The 19,305-nt window shown below is 46.0% G+C and overlaps 1 protein-coding gene across 2 annotated transcripts in view; it reads left to right on the top strand.

Moving 5' to 3' along the window:
- BTAF1 (B-TFIID TATA-box binding protein associated factor 1) overlaps positions 1-19,305 on the top strand; it is a 927,996-nt gene that overhangs the window by 41,841 nt on the left and 866,850 nt on the right. For both annotated transcript variants that reach the window (XM_069239796.1, XM_069239795.1), the window contains exons 2-3: positions 237-360; positions 11,596-11,710. In XM_069239796.1, the coding sequence (XP_069095897.1) occupies positions 237-360; positions 11,596-11,710 (239 nt within the window). The remainder of the gene's footprint in view (positions 1-236; positions 361-11,595; positions 11,711-19,305) is intronic.

A 19,305-nucleotide genomic window follows, 5' to 3' on the forward strand; every position in this document is an offset into this window, starting at 1 on the left:
TGCACCTACTCTGTTTGGCTAATTTTATTCAAAATGTCCATGCTTTGCAAGATTTGTTCATACCTAAGGATGTTTGTTCCATAGGAACCTCGTGCTTTTTTTTTTTTTTTGGTGTGTGCAATATTTCTGATCAACTAAAGCAGGCCCTCATTGTCTTCACCCTTTCTTCTCCTTTCAGAGCTACTATATGCCTATATGCAAATTGTTTATAAAAATGAACTTATTTTTTCTTTTAGGCTCGATCGTCTTTTTATCTTGCTGGATACTGGCACTACCCCAGTGACGAGGAAAGCAGCGGCACAACAACTAGGGGAGGTTGTAAAATTGCATCCCCATGAACTTAATAGTCTTTTAACTAAGGTATGTCTGTTTCGGTTAGTCCGATTTCTCCTTAGTGATGGTCACTCTAATGCATTTTCTTAAGTATGACCAGAATTATTAGATTAATGTGCTATTCGTGTGGTTAAGTTTTTGATGCAAAACAGGCCATTTTGAATTTCATTTCTGGGATGAATATCTTAAGTGAAACAATTTAAAAGAAACATTTTTAAAAAAGTTTTTTTTAATGCTACCAGCCACCCGGTCTCCTTGTTCTTACTCACACCAGGAAGCGAAATAAAGCAGTTACCGATTTCATGCCCTGTCATTTTAGTGTACAGCAGTGCTTCTCAATGTGTTTGTTATAAACTGGTAATAAATATTTAGATAGTGTGCTGACAAATCCATTCAGCATGTTAAGTAATCTTGTTTTATCATTTATTTATTTATTTATATTTTTAATGCTACACCGACACACCAAGCCTCTTAGGATGCCTCATTCCGAGGTAGAAGACCACGCCCTATGAGGGTCGGGCACCACATTACACCACCACACAGACTTTGAGCCTCTGCCACTTCCAGGCTCCAATCGGCACTAACCAAGGATTCGGAGCAGACCTTGCTCCTGGCCTGAGCATCATTCGGAGCTGACTTGGCTCCTGCCCTGAGCATCAAGCCCTTGGATCTTCCACAAGCCTTGAACCTTCGCAGCTGAAGACCCCTTCGGTCCCAAAGATTCAATTGATGGCTGATTTGGACAACTCTGAGCAACCTCTCCCATAGAGGATGCAGGAGGAGTTGGATGCAAGTCAAATACAAATTTTTCTCTCCATCCACCCCACCCCAAAGAAAAGGGGGTAAATATTATAGCTCCCGCCAACCACACATTCAGAGACTTTGCTTCTGAAGAGTAAACCAACTTTTGAGGACCATGTGGGATAGTTGACTTTAGAGTCCCCGTTCAACGCTCAAGCCTATAAACAAACTGGTGATGGGGGAGGGGGGCAGTGGCGGGCTGTCCCTCTCTCAGATTTTCTGTTTCCTCCTCCACCTCCTATGCCGTCACCACCTTCATTGCTTTCACAATCAGTGAAGGGATCCCTCACTCCTCCTATAGGAAAGGCCACATTTCGTCCCTGCTGACCTTTACGAGGCACAGTTTACCCAAGGCCTGCAGATGGACCCGTGGGATACAGAGCTAGATCATTATTTTTTAAGAGCATCTCTTCTGGACAACACCACAGATTACTGCAAGGTTCTTCAACGACCAGACACTTTTCACAAAGTGGACATGCTTATCCTCCATAACATGAATATTTCCTCATTGGGACATTGTCTAAGTTGCAGAGAACTGTACAGTTTCTCCCAATGTTAAAGCCAGCCTCCAATATCTTTAAAGAGTCTGTCAAGGCTACAGTGGTAAACTCATAGGTTGAGGAGAAAAAAAAATTCATGCCTTCTCCCAATGACATTGCCTTCATCATGGATCATGTCCCACCTGACTCCCTTGTTCACCCAGCACTCAAGTGCACTTCTGGTAAAGCCATGGGTGATACTTCCTCCTGCCCAGCAAGGAGAGCGAAAGCACTCTGCTGGTAAAAAGGTAGCATTAGGAGCCATTTCCCACTGGAGACTAGCCAACTCAGTTGGCCTCCTTTCATTCTGTAACATGGCTTGGTGATATGTGATGCAAGGGCTAGTCAAACATCTGCAAGAATAGCTTAAAAAGAGTGGGGGGATAGTTTCCCCAGTCAACTATCTTCAGTACTGTAAGGAAATGCCTCCTTGGCATGGGTACCCCCTGACTTTTTGCCTTTGCTGATGCTAAGTTTTGATTTGAAAGTGTGCTGAGGCCTGCTAACCAGGCCCCAGCACCAGTGTTCTTTCCCTAACCTGTACTTTTGTTTACACAATTGGCGCACCCAGGTAAGTCCCTTGTAACTGGTACCAAGGGCCCTGATGCCAGGGAAGGTCTCTAAGGGCTGCAGCATATCTTATGCCACCCTGGGGACCCCTCACTCAGCACAGACACACTGCTTGCCAGCTTGTGTGTGCTGGTGAGGACAAAACTAGTAAGTCGACATGGCACTCCCCTCAGGGTGCCATGCCAACCTCACACTGCCTATGCAGTATAGATAAGTCACCCATCTAGCAGGCCTTACAGCCCTACGGCAGGGTGCACTATACCATAGGTGGAGGCACCAGTGCATGAGCACTGTGCCCCTACAGCGTCTAAGCCAAACCTTAGACATTGTAAGTGCAGGGTAGCCATAAGAGTCTATGGTCTGGGAGTCTGTCCAGCACGAACTCCACAGCACCATAATGGCTACACTGAAAACTGGGAAGTTTGGTATCAAACTTCTCAGCACAATAAATGCACACTGATGCCAGTGTACATTTTATTGTAACATACACCCCAGAGGGCACCTTAGAGGTGCCCCCTGAAACCTTAACCAAATACCCGTGTAGGCTGACTGGTTTTAGCAGCCTGCCACACTCGAGACATGTTGCTGGCCACATGGGGAGAGTGCCTTTGTCACTCTGTGGCTAGTAACAAAGCCTGCACTGGGTGGAGATGCTTATCACCTCCCCTTGCAGGAGCTGTAACACCTGGCGGTGAGCCTCAAAGGCTCACCCCCTTTGTTACAGCACCACAGGGCATTCCAGCTAGTGGAATTGCCCGCCCCCTCCGGCCACGGCCCCACTTTTGGCGGCAAGGCCGGAGGAGATAATGAGAAAAACAAGGAGGAGTCACTGACCAGTCAGGACAGCCCCTAAGGCAACCTGAGCTGAAGTGACTCTGACTTTTAGGAATCCTCCATCTTGCAGATGGAGGATCCCCCCAATAGGGATAGGAATGTGACCCCCTCCCCTTGGGAGGAGGCACAAAGAGGGTGTAGCCACCTTCAGGGCTAGTAGCCATTGGCTACTGCCCTCCCTGACCTAAACACCCCCCTCAATTCTGTATTTAGGGGCTCCCCTGAACCTAGGAACTCAGATTCCTGCAACCTAAGAAGAAAAGGACTGCTGAGCTGAAAAACCCTGCAGAGAAGACGGAGACACCAACTGCTTTGGCCCCAGCTCTACCGGCCTGTCTCCCTCCCCCCTCTGAAGAAACTGCTCCAGCGACGCTTTCCCCAGGACCAGCGACCTCTGAATCCTCAGAGGACTGCCCTGCTCTAGAAGGACCAAGAAACTCCTGAGAACAGCGGCCCTGTTCACCAAAGACTGCAACTTTGTTTCCAAAGAAGCAACATCAAGACCACTGCGTTTCGCGCCAGAAGCCTGAGACTTGCAACTCTGCACCCGACGCCCCCGGCTCGACTTGTGGAGAAACACTTCAGGGAGGACTCCCCGGTGACTCCGAGACTGTGAGTAACCAGAGTTGCCCCCACAGCGACGCCTGCAGAGGGAATCCCGAGGCTCCCCCTGACCGCGACTGCCTGACTCCCAGATCCCGACGCCTGGAAAAGACTCTGCACCCGCAGCCCCCAGGACCTGAAAGATCAGAACTCCAGTGCAGGAGTGACCCCCAGGAGGCCCTCTCCCTTGCCCTGGTGGTGGCTACCCCGAGGAGCCCCCCCTTGCCTACCTGCACCGCTGAAGAGACCCCTTGGTCTCCCATTGATTCCAATTGAAAACCCGACGTGTTTTTGCACACTGCACCCGGCCGCCCCCGTGCTGCTGAGGGTGTACTTTCTGTGCTAACTTGTGTGTCCCCCCCCCCCCCCCCCCCCCGGAACCCTGCAAAAACCCCCTAGTCTGCCCTCCGAAGGCGCGGGTACTTACTGGCAGACTGGAACCGGGGCACCCCCTTCTCCATTGAAGCCTATGCGTTTTGGGCAGCACTTTGAACTCTGCACCTGACCGGTCCTGAGCTGCTGGTGTGGTAACTCTGGGGTTGCTCTGAACCCCCAACAGTGGGCTACCTTGGACCTAAACGTGAACCCCGTAAGTGGTTTACTTACCTACAAAAACTAACAAATACTTACCTCCCCCAGGAACTGTTGAAAATTGCACTAAGTGTCTAGTTTTAAAATAGCTATATGTGTTTTATTTGAAAAATATATATGCTATTGTGATTATTCAAATTTCCTAAAGTACTTACCTGCAATACCTTTCATTTGAGATATTACGTGTACAATTTGAACCTGTGGTTCTTAAAATAAACTAAGAAAATATATTTTTCTATACAAAAACCTATTGGCCTGGAATTGTCTGAGTGTGTGTTCCTCATTTTTTGCCTGTTTGTATGTACAACAAATGCTTAACACTACTCCTTTGATAAGCCTACTGCTCGACCACACTACCACACAATAGAGCATTAGTATTATCTTTTTGCCACTATCTTACCTCTAAGGGGAATCCTTGGACTCTGTGCATACTATTCCTTACTTTGAAATCGTGCATACAGAGCCAACTTCCTACAAGTACCCTGTATCCTTTGTTCTTGATGCTGCAGACGCCACATTTTGGGTGAGGTCAACACAGGCATACTCAGATAACATATCTGATACTCCATTTCAGGCTTCAAGCACAAGGTCCACCAACATCTGCTCAATCTAAATTTCATTGGAGAACATCTGTTTGGCCTGCAGGTTGATGAGATGTTGGAACAAAATCAAAAAGGACACTGCAAAAGCCATTGATGCCCTTCAGACCCCATCTCCTAAGGGCACCTTTAGGAGACCTCTTAAGAGGCAGGCTATAAAGCTGCTTTGCCAAACCACGTCCCTTCATACCAGAGGCAGCACCAATCCTGCTGCCAACAGATGGCTTGCGAGTACACCAGAGGTCTCTACAGTGGGAGCAACGGCAGGGAGGTTCCAGCAAAAGGGCCTTACTAAAAAATAAAATGCCTCCTCTTCCAGTACCCCTCACCTGCACCTGACCAACCAGTCTGTTAAGAGGGAAGGTCTTCGTCACTCGCAAGCAATCACATCAAACAAGTGGGTATTAGAAGTGGCCTGCCACAGATACTGCATAGAACTTCACACACCCTTCCCACCATTTGACCCCAGAGTCACACCCTCCACAGCATATCATCCTTACAGAAGAAGAGGTACAAGTGCTTCTTCAAAAAGGGGCCATAGAACCAGTGAGCATCTCACCGTTAAGGCAAGAGGGTGTGCTCTTTACTTCCTCATCTCCAATAGGACCCCTCACTCGGGCCCATCCTAGACCTCGGGCACCTGAATTGCTATATTCTCTCTGAATACTTCTATATATAGTATCACTGCAGGATTCCTACTTCTGCTTCAACTGGTTTTTTTTCTGGGCAAATAACTGGCATTGACTTGGATGATTTGTCAGGTAGGCGCTGGGCATCCTAGCCTGGATGATGTGCAGGAGAATTTCAGGTAGAGTTGCATATTAGAGCAGGTTGATGCTATTATCTGTTAGTTTCTCACCATGTGGCTGCATGCGGAGGGTGATGACTGGGTACAATGGAACCCTGGAAGACTGCTTGTGACAGAGGATCTTTTGGGACCTATAGTTGCCCTTGTGAGCATGTTGTTTAAAAAGGTAGGAGATGCGGTAATAGAGCTTGTCTTTGAATCCCTTTGAAGACTGCAGGGTTAGTCAGTCGATGGTGTTAAAGATAGACGAGGTGTAGTGATATTAGGAGGTGGGGTATAGGGGGGTGTTATGTTCACCTGTGGTCTGGAGGGCATCTACGATGTGTAATTTAGGGATCTCAAGGAAGACTGGTTGTTGTGCAGAGATGGTCCACCTTAATGTGATCTTGTGTAATTGCAGATATATGTTTAAGCTATTAATCTAGTGTATTTTCTTTGGCAGTTGCATAGAAAGGATATTTATAGTTGGATTACTTTTCAAGTTCATTAACCTTAGCTGGTTGCAGTTTTCCATTTGCTAGCACAATTGCTAACCGTTCCATTCTAATGAATTGAACTGGGACATTGGCAGGCGGAAGGCTTCCCACCTTAGTGGGTACATCTACCATGTGTGCTTTTGTTAGATTGCCCCTGGTAATCTAGAGAAAATATACAGCAGGTTTTGGGGCACTCCTGCATACTGTGGATCTCGTTTGGGATAGAAAACAAAACACTACAAAATTCACAAACCGGCATTTCGTGTTTAAGATTAATGTTCCACTTGTATTTGTTAATCCGGTTTGAAAATCATTTTTCGTTTTCTGATTAGGAAATGCAGGGGTGAAATAAAAAGGCAGACTTGATGCTCTCAGTCTTGCTGTGTTCAGGTCCTAAGACGTTTTCATAGTTGTGTTTACATTTCATTGCCCCCAGGAGGGCGTCCTATGAAGAATGTAATTGTAATGGAACTGGCTGAACCCCTTTAAAGCTGGCTTACTTTGTCGGGCAGCGCCGTGATGTACAGAGGTTAATAAAACAAATGGCTGTCAACAGAACACTTTTTGTGTGGACAGATGCATCGTGGCATGATGCTTGAAGGCATGCGGTACCAACGCACTCTAGACCTTTTTATGTGTTGCTTAAATAATTAAAACAAGCATAAATAGAGGTTCTTTGGTGGTGGTTGGGTGGGAGAAGTTCTTCTTCATGTAACTTATGTGCAATCGAAGCACCACAGAGGAAACCTCTTTGCCCACACCCACTCTTAGGTGCTTCCCCAACAGTCCCGATTCCAGGATGTTTTATTTGAATGGGCCAAGGGTGCACTCAGATGGGCCAATGAGGGTCCAATTTAGGTAAATTCTGGAGGTATCCTACAAGCCTTAGATTTACACTTGTAAGTCATTTCCCCAAAATGACATCTCCTTCTTGACATCGAAGGAAGTGACCTCATATGACCTTTGTCCTTCAATCTTCAAACGAACTAATGTCACATGAACCTAGCCCTGATGGCATCACAATAATTGACATTGCTGAAGTTGTAATTAAAACCATAATAAAAACATGACTATTATATTAACACTATCTCGCACAACAAGTACTACCCAGGACACCCATGGGACTGGGGCAAATACAATCAAGATACAACTATTGTCACACAGGACTTATTTTATTCATGGCTTCTAATCCAAATGGTCTGTGCATCCCATATTCCTATTTACTCCCTTAAATATAATCCCCAATTTAATTGAGCACCAGTTTCTTTAGTAATACAGTTAGTGTACGAATATGTATTAAACCCAATTATTGATCAAATACTACAAAATTACTAATCTGAATAAGTGAATCATTAGTGCAGAAGACACAGTGCTCCCAAACATACAAAACACATATACAACATGTAGGAAGCTGGCTCTGTATATACTATCTCAAAGTGAGAGATAGTGTGCAGAGTCCAGGGGTTCCCCAAGAGGCTTGACAGAGCATTAGTATTATCTATTATTAGAGGGGTGGGGGGCGGGAAGGGAGGTCTCAAACAGGCACACAAAGTACGCCGTTAGCGGCACAGGGACGGCCGAGTGCAGTGTGCAAACAAGGTGTTGGGTTTTGTATGGAAATCAATGAAGGGACCCGGGGGTCACTCTGACGATGCGGCAGGGCACAAGGGGGGCTTCTCGGGCCAGCCACCAACTGGGTAAGGGTGAGGGCCTGCTGCTGGTCACTGCTTCACCGAGGCCTGGGGGCTGCGGATGCAGTGCTTCTTCCAGGTGTCGGGTTCTTTGTTAATGGGCAGTCGTGGTCGGGGGGGGGGGGGGGTCCTCTGCATTCCCGGTGCAGGGAGATCAGCTCAAGGCGGACACCTTGTTGGAGTTGCCTGGGGGGGGGGGGGGCAGCCTTTCTGTGGTGTTGGTTTCTCTGGACACGGGCCAGGGGTGTTGGGTGCAGAGTGGTGGGGACTGATGCTTCAGGAGTGAGGTCAGTCCTTTTAAAGATGCTTTATTTTTGTTGCTTTGTACAGAGCTGCTGTCCACAGGAGATTCCTGGTCCTTTGGAGTTGCGGGTAGTCCTCTGAATCGGCATAGGTCGCTGGGCCCGCAGGATGCGTCGCTGTTGCGGGTTCTTTGAATCCGGAGGCAGGCTGGTAGGGCTGGGGCCAAAGCAGTTGTCATCTTCCTTCTTCTCTGCAGGGTTTTCAGGTCAGCAGTCCTTCTTGTTAAGACATCAGGAATCTGATTTCCTGGGTTCAGGGCCGCCCCTAAATACTAGATTTAAGGATGTGTTTAGGGCTGGAGGGCAGTAGCCAGTGGCTACTGTCCCTGAGGGTGGCTACTCCCTCCTTGTGCCTCCTCCATTTGGGGAGGGGGGCACATCCCTAATCCTATTGGGCTAAATCCTCCAAAGCAAAATGGAGGATTTTCATAGGAGGGGGTCACATCAGCTCTGGTCACCTTAGGGGTGGACCTGGCTGAGGGGGGTGACTTCTCCTCGTTTTTCTCATTATCTCTTCCGGACTTGCCACCAAGTGGGGGCTGTGTCATGGGCGGGCAACTTCACTAGCTGGAGTGCCCTGGGGCTCACCTCAAGGTGTTACAGTTCCTGCAGGGGGAGGCGTGAAGCACCTCCACCCAGGACAGGCTTTGATCCTGGTCAGAGTGCACAAAGGCACTCACCCCAAGGGGCCAGAAACTAGTCTGGAAGTGGCAGGCTGGCAGAGACCGGTCAGCCGAGCAATAGCAGTTGGGCTGGCATGCAGGGGGCATCTCTAAGATGCCCTCTGAGTGCATTTCTCAATAAATCCCACACTGGCATCAGTGTGGATTTATTGTGCTGAGAAGTTTGATACCAAACTTCCCAGTACTCAATGTAGTCATTATGGCACTGTGGAGTTAGTGTTTGCCAAACTCCCAGACCATATACTCTTTATGGCTACCCTGCACTTACAATTTCTAAGAATTGGCTTAGACACTGTAGGGGGCATAGTGCTCATGCAGCTTTGCCCTTGCCTGTGGTATAATGCATCCTGTCGTAGGGCTGTAAGGCCTGCTGGAGGGGTGACTTACCTATGCTACAGGCAGTGGGTTGTGGGCATGGCACTCTGAGGGGCGTGCCATGTCGAATTAGTCTTTCTTCCCACCAGCACACAAGCTGTGAGGCAGTGTGCATGTGCTAAGTGAGGGGTCACCAGGGTGGCATAATACCTGCTGCAGCCATTAGAGACCTTCCCTGGCCACACTGCCCTTGGTATCAGGGGACCTTTTACAAGGAACTTATCTGTGTGCCATGGCTGTGCCAACTGTGGAGACAAAGGTGTAGTTTTAGGGAAAGAACACTGGTGCTGGGGCCTGGTTAACAGGGTCCCAGCACACTTTCAATCAAAGCTGGCATCAACAAAAGGCAAAACGTTTGGGGGTAACCATGCCAACAGTGGCATTTTCCTACAGAGCATATTACAGTTGCACATTATAAATTTCCTGTTGTTATTCAGAGTGGTAAGTCCGTCAGGTAGCAGGTATGTCAAGACTACTCCCTTTACCAATAAGTCATATTTAGCTATACGGGAGAATACTGTTAACGTTTCAACCCTGGCTAACTCAAGGGGTCTTTTCAGGATGCCATTGAGACAGACAGACACACACACTCTTTATTTTTCTTTTTCTCTCCTCTTTTTTTTCCCTCTTTTTTTTCCCTCTTTTTTTTCTCTTTTTTTTTTCTCTCTTTTTTTTTCTCTCTTTTTTTTTTCTCTCTTTTTTTTTCTCTCTTTTTTTTTCTCTTTTTTTTTCTCTCTTTTTTTTTCTCTCTTTTTTTTTCTCTTTTTTTTTCTCTCTTTTTGTCTCTCTTTTTTCTCTTTTTTTTTCTCTCTTTTTTGTCTCTCTTTTTTCTCTCTTTTTTGTCTCTCTTTTTTGTCTCTCTTTTTTGTCTCTCTTTTTTGTCTCTCTTTTTTGTCTCTCTTTTTTGTCTCTCTTTTTTGTCTCTCTTTTTTGTCTCTCTTTTTTGTCTCTCTTTTTTGTCTCTCTTTTTTCTCTTTGTTTTCTCTTTGTTTTCTTCTCTTTGTTTTCTTCTCTTTGTTTTCTTCTCTTTGTTTTCTTCTCTTTGTTTTCTTCTCTTTGTTTTCTTCTCTTTGTTTTCTTCTCTTTGTTTTCTTCTCTTTGTTTTCTTCTCTTTGTTTTTTTCTCTTTGTTTTTTTCTCTTTGTTTTTTTCTCTTTGTTTTCTCTTTGTTTTCTCTTTTTTCTCTTTTTTCTCTGTTCTCTTTTTTTTTTTCTCTGTTCTCTTTTTTTTTTTCTCTGTTCTCTTGTTTTTTTTCTCTGTTCTCTTGTTTTTTTTCTCTGTTCTCTTGTTTTTTTTCTCTGTTCTCTTGTTTTTTTTCTCTGTTCTCTTGTTTTTTTTCTCTGTTCTCTTGTTTTTTTTCTCTGTTCTCTTGTTTTTTTTCTCTGTTCTCTTGTTTTTTTTCTCTGTTCTCTTGTTTTTTTTCTCTGTTCTCTTGTTTTTTTTCTCTGTTCTCTTGTTTTTTTTCTCTGTTCTCTTGTTTTTTTTCTTTTTTTTTTCCTCTTTTTTTTTTCCTCTTTTTTTTTTCCTCTTTTTTTTTTCCTCTTTTTTTTTTCCTCTTTTTTTTTTTTTCTCTTCCAGTACAAAATACTGTGCTTAGACAAACTTTAAAATCTTTAACACATTGGATGTGCACTGTATAGCGCAGCGTGTAAAAACGTTAGAACAAATTAAAACATTTCTTCAACTTAACACCTGCCACAAGAAGATCTTATTTTTGGTGCAAAGCCCTGTCTAACATGTTAAGTAGACAGGACTTTGCGTCAAAAACACCAGGTGGTAGAGTGAACACCCATGTCATAATCCCAAGGTGCAAAGTAGTGAAAAGCCGCGCAAATATTTGTTACTTTGAGGCTGTTTGCCAATATAAAAATAACTTTGTAATGGAAGGCAAACAGTTTATCAAGACTTGGCAATAGTTTGCCTCAGTATGTGTGATTTTGCAGTGGCGCGAAGTCTTGATAAACACTCTCAGAACCCTCACACAAACCTATAATTGAGGTTCAGGAGGACGCTTGCAGCCCTAATCTCTGATGCCATTGCACCTACTGCTTCATTGACGGGTAACACCTTGTCCCCTCCCCTCCCCCCCCCCCCCCCCCCCCCTTCCATTCAAACATGGCTGTATGGTGTAAAATTTACCTCAACGTGTTGTCTTGTTAATGTGTTTTTTTTGCTTGACACACTTGTTTGTCTTTATCCATGTTGGTCCCTTGCTTGTACTGAATAATTCAATATTTTCATGATGCACAGTACATTAACAAGACTTACAATATTCAATTTTGCCCAGTATAGATATCCCTGTTCAGTTATTTCCCTTTCACAAATATATTTTGCAAATGTTGAATTATGTATTTTTTTTGTTTTGTTTTTTGTTTGTTTTTTTTTGTTAAGGTTTTGACCTACTTAAGAAGTCCTAATTGGGACACCCGCATAGCAGCAGGACAGGCTGTGGAAGCTATTGTGAAAAATGTTCCAGAGTGGCACCCAGCACCCCGACACAAGCGAGGTCTGTTTATTTTTTTTTTTTTTTTTTTTTTTTTTTACAAACAAGAAAAAAATAAAAACTTTATGGCATATTCGTTACGAGTTACTGTTTGAGATACTGTGTGGCCTAGTGGCATAGTTGCTTGGAACTGCTACTGGTAATGCCTACTTAATTATTTAAAAAAAAAGAATTCCCAGTTGTATATCGAGGTTATTATTTTTTTTTTTTTTTTTGCTGTTGTTATGAATGTTAATACAGGTGGATGTCTCAATGGAATAATACATATGCTGATTCACCATTTACAAATCAAGAATATGTCTTCCTCTCGGTCCCAGCCATTATGTGCTACATGACAAACTTCATAATCTGTTATAATATTCCTAGACTTTAAAACAAAATCTTTCCAAGGTGAAATCATGGCGTCGTTGGGAGGAGGGTTACGACCCTTCAGGGTGTTTCCCTCTGTAGGGGTTGCAGTAGGTCTCCTCAGAACTTATTTGCATTACAAAATCTTACAAAGATTAACTACACACAAACATAATTTAACTGTCCTATTCGTAACCATGGGTAGTCCAAGTATAATCTATTCTGTGCTTGGAGCATGCAAGGACAGTATGGTGTGTTTGTGTTGTGTGTTTTTTTTTTTTTTTTTTTTTTGGGGTCCTCTCCGGGGCTGTTGTGTGTGTGTGTGTTGTGTGGATCCTGGGAGTTCTCGCTCGCCCGGGTCTCCCAACATGTCACTCCATATTTCTGTCTCGTTCAGCGCATTCATCATGACAAACCTTTCTCAAGCGCCTCTTCTGCGATTCCCCATTTCCTAAGGACTGCTCTCCATTGATGCAATGTGGGAGGTGGGCGTCTGGTTTGAGCTCAGTGTATCGCAATTTGACATTTAGCCAAGACCAATCCCAGGTGCGCGAATCAGTAGTGCATTTTCTTCCCTCTTTTTGCAAGAGGGAGTACATGTAATGAACAGTGTTTGGGAGAGAATTCAATCTGTATTTTAGTTATTTTTCAGGTTGTCAATAACAGTTGGCCAGAACCCACATAACGGACGGCAGTCCCAAGTTGTGTCTGAAGGGTGCTGGCGTGTATCCACAGTGAGGGCACCCGGGCCTGTGTGGGATAGATTTTGTTGAGTCTCGGGGGAGTGAGGTATGTGCAATGAGTTAATGGAACTGTTGGTTTAAAGCGAGCATTAGTCGCTACTTCTTGAACCTGTGCAAATGCTCTTTGCCATTCCAATTCACTTGGTGGGGTTGGGGGGGGGGGGGAGAGAAGGAGGAGGAGAGAGATATTGAAGTGTGCATTGTGTGTGGGATTCTACCAGTTCCTCTGAGAAGATGGGCCACATTCCCCTGATTGTATGGGAGATTTTGGAGTATTGTAAATGCTGCCCTAGAGGTAACTGGAAGATGTCCCGTGCCTCATTGAGCATTAGGCACTCGCACCCCCTGGATAGGTACAGGTCACCTACTGTTAAGCAGCCACCGTCATACCATTTTGTAAGGTCCATTACTGTTCGTCTGAAGCTTGGTAGCCACTGTATGGGTAGTTGTCTTGCATATGGGACATGTTTTAGCACAGCTACAACTGTCCGATCCCATATCCCTGCAACCTGTCATACCAAGAAAGGGGCCTCACCAGTGACTTACCTCTCAGGTATCTGGAAGATCGTCTGCACCCTTCCAGTCATCCAGTATGTCGTTCTCGGCAATCATCCCATCCCCACACCACTGTACAGCATACTGCAATATTCCTGCATAGTAATGCAATGCCAGATCTGGAACTCCTAGCCCTACCATCTCTGGATCCAGTTTTCATATTTCCAGTCTCATTCTGCTCGCTATACGCTGCCCCTTCCCCAAACCAGGGGTATCAGGAGATGGTAATTAAAAAAAATAATTATGTGGCCTCGGGGATGAGACCTAGTGAGTTTTGCAGCATATGCATGTAGTGGGGGAGCAGAACCATCCTGCTCTTCTCATAACGGAGAGTGGGAATTTATTCCAGAAGCTAATTGAGTTCTCCAGCTGTTGTATTTTGGCACCCATGTTTAGGTTCCAGTGGGCAATGTCTGTATGAGCTATCCGGATTCTTAAGTGTCCAAAATGCTCTCCTTCCCATTTAAGCAGTGTTTGAAGGAAGTCCACCATGGCCAGCCTCGAATGTCCTGCTATCAGAAAGAGTAATGATTTGCACTGGTTAACATGTAGACCTGACATACTGCTGAATTCTGTCAAGCTATTGAGCGGTATGGGCGTAGATTGCATCAGGCTTGTCCAATAGATTAATGTGTTGTTTGCATATAAGGAGACTACATCTGTGCTTCCGCCCACAGTCACTCCACCATCTCCCTACTCCATTTGTGTGCCAAGGGGTTCTAACACGATCAGAAGCGGGGACAGTGGGCAATCCCCCCCCCCTCTATACAAAAGGCTTCTGAGATCATCTTTCCCATACACACGTGTGCAAGTTGTCCGGTGTATAGGAGGCAAGCCGAGGCAAGGAATTCGGGTCCCAGTCCCATCATCTCTAGAACTGTCCACATGTAGTCCCAATCAACAGTATGAAATGCTTTTTTCCTTATCTAGTGTGGCTACAGCCGCTGGGGTAGGGTCCCCTGCGTGGAGTGGAGGACATATGATAGTTGCCGCAGGTTCATATGGGTCCCCTTGCCTGGTATAAAACCACAGTCGTCTTTATGAACCAAGTGGGACATGACTCGTTTTAGCCATGTGACCAAGGTTTTGGCCAGTATCTTAGTATCCACACACATGGCGAGGGGTATGTATGAACCTGGCTCCTCTGGGTCCCTGTCAGAGCATAACGATCTGGGCGATGCACATTGATTAGGGCAAAGTGCCCATTCTCTTTGATTCAAGGAGGGTCTCGAGCAGATTGGGTTGCAGTTGGTTCTTGTAGGTCTGATAGTATTCCACTGGCCATCCGTCTAGGCCAGGAGCTTTTTGGTGCGCCAGCTCCCCTTTTAAGCTCCTCCAATTGGTGCTCCTCATCAAATCCTTTGTGTTGTGCCTTTGTGAGGCGAGGGAGGTTCAGGGTCGCCAAGTACATTTGTGTCGCCGGTATCGGTGAACTCCCTCCCTTAGTGCATGCTTCCTTCAGGTGATCCATCAGTAGTTTGTTTATGCCATTTTGTGTGGTCACTCTTGGTCCATCTATCCTTTTCAGAGATAGACTGAGGGGGAATGGTCTATCCCAGTGAAGCAGCCAGGCCAGTAAGCAGCCCGACCTGTCCCCTTCTCTATGCAATAGTTGACAATATTCGCGTGAAGTCAAATGATCAAGCCTGTCCCATAGTTCTGTGATGTGGCGACTGGTCTGTAGTTCAGCCTCCAAGGTCCCAACAGTGTATGGACATGTCTGTTGCATAGTGGCCAGTGAGGTCTGTGTACCAGAGGTCGGATTCTAATCGTTGGCGTCTGCTGCTAATTCTGGACAAACATTCCACATGTGTAACAACCTTTAGGGTATCCCACTCCAGCCCCTTGGTCTCAGTAGATAACTAGTTTGTAGCAACGTATCCCAATACCACTTCACTAATTTCCTCGCTGAAGATGTAGATGGACTCTTTTAAAGTTTCCGGTCGTAATCTCCAGGTCGGGTGTGGGGCCTATGCCCCTGCATCCTACCCAAACCCCCTACCTCAAGTCCACCTACCATTACACCGACACTGAGGACTGGCCTGAGAGGAATCTACGCATGATTTGGACATTTGTAAGTATTGGTATCATGTGATATCTGGAATCCCTCAAGTCTGCTGTATGTATGGTGCGTGGCAGTAAAGCATCTGTATTCCCAGGTATCTAGATGAGTGGCTCACTATGTCTTTGCATTGTAACCAGTCCATCACTGTCTGAAGAGAACTGGTGATGTGTGTCTTGGTTCAGATCTTTAGGGGGGGGGGGGGAGGGGGGTTTATCCATGTCTCCATTAAGAACATGGTTAAAGTCCCCGGCCATACCAAAGGTAGCCGAGATAATGAGTCGGCTCGTGTTGAAGTGTGGAGAAGAAGTTGATATATTTCCAGTCCATTCAACAGTCTGAACCGATATGTATCGGCTATTGACATCTGCTTGATAACCCAGGAACAAAAATGGCACTTGTTGGGCGACCCAAATAAGGACCCCGTGGGCATAATTTGAATAAGTGGCTATGTGTAACTGTCCTCCATTTCCAATGTAGTCTGGTGACCTCCTTGTCTGTTAAATGTGTCTCCTGAAGGAATGCTATTTGTATACCATGTCGGGGCAGATATTTTAGTACCCTATGTCTTTTTACAAAGGAGTTCAGGCCCCTAACTTTACATGTCAAGTGTCTGTAGTGAGTACCCGTCTTGGTTTATGCAATTGTATAATATCCTGCAGCTCAGTTGCAGGGGTCCGTGTCTTTACCTTCTTTTGTGTAGGTAGTTTGACTAGCCACGTCTCCCGTACCACCGCCGGGTAAACACGTATGAACAATCTGTGCATCCCCAACCGTCAGTTTCTCCCTTCCCAAGACAAGCAAACCAATGTAATATGAACATATAACAAAGAACGGAACCTATCATCAACATTCTTGGCAATCCTCTTTCTCCACAAGGCTCTTTCGGACCTAGCATTCCCCACTAAACCCCTGAAACATAGCTACTAATTTTCTATGCACGGGTGAGCTGGTATTCAGAACTCCCTAGTAATGGGGTCCACAAGTCAGTCCCACCACTGGTGCTAACTCAGTCACACAGTTCCTGTCACACCCACTTCCTCACCTTGCTGCATTCATATCTCAGCTTCCCGCACTGCAAATCACACGGACCTAGCCAATTAAGGGATATGGTGGAGGGGTTAAGTCTTCAAAAGGTGGCCCCATTCTGAGGCTGTATCCAGAGCCTGCATCCATGGATCAATGAATAAGTGATCTCAGGAGGCAGAGGTCCTGGTGCTTGGTTTTGCTCTGGGTCCCGTAAATAATTGCATCAATTTATCATTTTCCAGTCTCAGTCAGGGTTGTTGATGTGAGGGTGCTTTTGTCCATACTCCACTCTCTGGGATGTTCTAGTAGACCTGGATCTCTTCTGTTTCTTCGCTCGCAGTGTCCAGGCAAAGCTTATGTCTGTCCCTCTGGAACCATGACCACAGGGCAGGGAAGGGGTCATCTCTATGTACCTCAAGCCAATCCCAGGCTGCTTCCGGAGTGGCGAACAAGTGAGTGCGGTCAACATACAGCACCTTTAATTTTGCAGGAAACAGTATGTAACGGTGTCCCATTATTCTTAGCTTCTGCTTTACTCCCCCAAAGGAGGCAGTAGTTGTTGAACTAGCCTCATGTATCTGAGAAAATCTGTATTGTGTGGCTTTCAAACTTGGGGTTTCCCTTGTGTCGCACCACTCAGAGTATAGAGTTGCAGTCTCTGTAATTCAGGATTTTGGCAGTGAGGGTGCCTAGTGCGCTTGCCACTGGTGGCTTCGGTGGTCAGAGCCCTGTGTGCACTTTCCACGACAAAGACTGAGGAAAACTCCACCCCAGGAAATGCTTCTTGTGTCCAGTTTCAAGGAATGATTCTGGGTCTCTACTTTTGGCATCCTCCGGGAATCCCACAAAGTGTAGGTTACATCTTTGCGTTCTTCCCTTCACATCCTCCACTCTGAGTTTTCTGTTTTTTGAGCAAGTGCTGTTTTGAGCGTGGCGACCTCACCCTGTAGCGTGAATAGTTGTTGCTCTGTAGCCAAGGATCTCTCTGCAACAGCGCAGAGATCTGCCCTAAATAGTTCAACATCAAGGGACTCATCCTCTAATTTGGCCTGAACCTTGGTGTTAGAATGTTCCATTGCAGCCAGTATCTGTGCTCCTGATGGTTCATCATGTGAGCTTGGTCCTTGTTCAGCCAGTGTCTGTGGCGGTGGAATAGTCCCTTCCCCCTGGGTTGTATATTAGTCTATCTTATTTTGTTCGGTATTCCTGTGTGCTCTTTATTTCCCCATGTCTTTGAAGTGGAGTTTCTATCTATTTCAGGATCTTTTCTGGGGCCTTCATGTTAAGGTGCACACTAGTTATCTAGCAAGACGGTAAGCTGGGGCCAGTGTAGAAGGACACAACACTGGCCTTTCCCTTCAAGGGGTTCAGGGGCGCACGCAACTGCCTCACAATACTGTAGACTTTCGGAGGCACAGTGTCAGCTATCACCTAAATTAGGGGCGCAAAGATCTCCCGTAGTCCCAGGACGCTCAGCAGTTTAAATTAGGTGGCCAAAGTCGTGCTCCTGCAGTATGTCTGAGCGGTTTATGGTCAGCTTCTCCTACGGATGCAGGAGGTCTCAGCCGCACGGAGCAACACTGTGTTCTCCCGTCCGCTCACCAAGCGGCCTCAGCAGCTTGGCCAGTGTGCTGTGGGATCCGCAGTTCAAGATGACCCCCGGAGTCACTCCAGCTCCCCAGCACCGCCGGATGATTGGGGGGTCCATATTGCTGAATAGGAAATGATTGGTATGTAGGATTCTTTAGAATTATTGTGGGGCTGCAGCGGAACTTACAGAGAAACTTTCCGCACGGTTGCCTCTTGGCCACGAATCACCCGAGACAAAAGTCTTTTGCCCCCCCCCCCCCCCACCCTTTTGCCCCCCCCCACCCTTTTGCCCCCTCCCCCCCCCCCCTTTTTTCCATGCTGTTCATCAGCGGAGCTTGGCATCCTTTTCGGGGCACCCATAGTGAATCATGACCAACATGTATAAGGGCGACACTTGCCCACTCCTCTCAACCTATGTTGATGACAGTGTGATTGTCGAGGCCTTGTTTGTGTAACCCTGGGCGGGGGGGTGGGTGGCGGGTGGCGATGTCGGATTTAATATCCTGTAAAAGTTCATCTAACCCCACATAACCGAGTACCTTGTTTAGCTTCATTTCAGATGTGATAGATTTATGTAGTGTGATTTCACATGTTTTACTGTAACCATGTGAATACTGGTGTCCATTTGGACAGTATGTACGTGGATGTGCCAGTTGTCTCCCTACAGGTTGTCCTTTGTCGAAAGTGAAAACGGAGGTGTGTATTTTCCTCTACTTTTGGACTCCTCCCAAATCAACCAGTTGGAAGGGGATGGGGTGTGTCTTCATGTTCCCTTATTTATTTCCCCCCCCCCTCAGTAAGATGCGCCCCTCCCCTTGTTACAGTAAATCATCTGTTTCCCCCGTCCCTGTTACTGGTTGACTCCTAGTAAGTGGCTTTCAGTTTGAGTCTCTAGTGTGAATCAACAAAACACGTTACCCACTTCAGTTTGGTTTAACCAAAACCTCCCCGCTCTGTAGTCCTGCAAAGAAATGAGCACAAAGACGCAGCTTTACGGTACTATACCTCATAGATACGGAAAATGAGCTGTTGCATGGACACCACGATCACATGCTTGTCTACTTGGCATTTTTGGTGCCAAGTAATTCCCACTGAACAAGTCCAGTTTTCCTATTTGTATTCGCATTGAATAATGTAGTTTATTTGGAATGGGTCAGTACCGTAAATCTTTTTAATAGTTTTTTTTTTCTTCGAGTGGCCTCTCGATTCTGTTTAGTGGATGTACACGTGTTGGTACTTAGTGACTAGCCAGCTGCTGCTAGGCAGTACAG

The sequence above is a fragment of the Pleurodeles waltl genome, chromosome 6 (assembly GCF_031143425.1).
Source record: "Pleurodeles waltl isolate 20211129_DDA chromosome 6, aPleWal1.hap1.20221129, whole genome shotgun sequence".
Lineage (NCBI taxonomy): Eukaryota > Metazoa > Chordata > Amphibia > Caudata > Salamandridae > Pleurodeles > Pleurodeles waltl.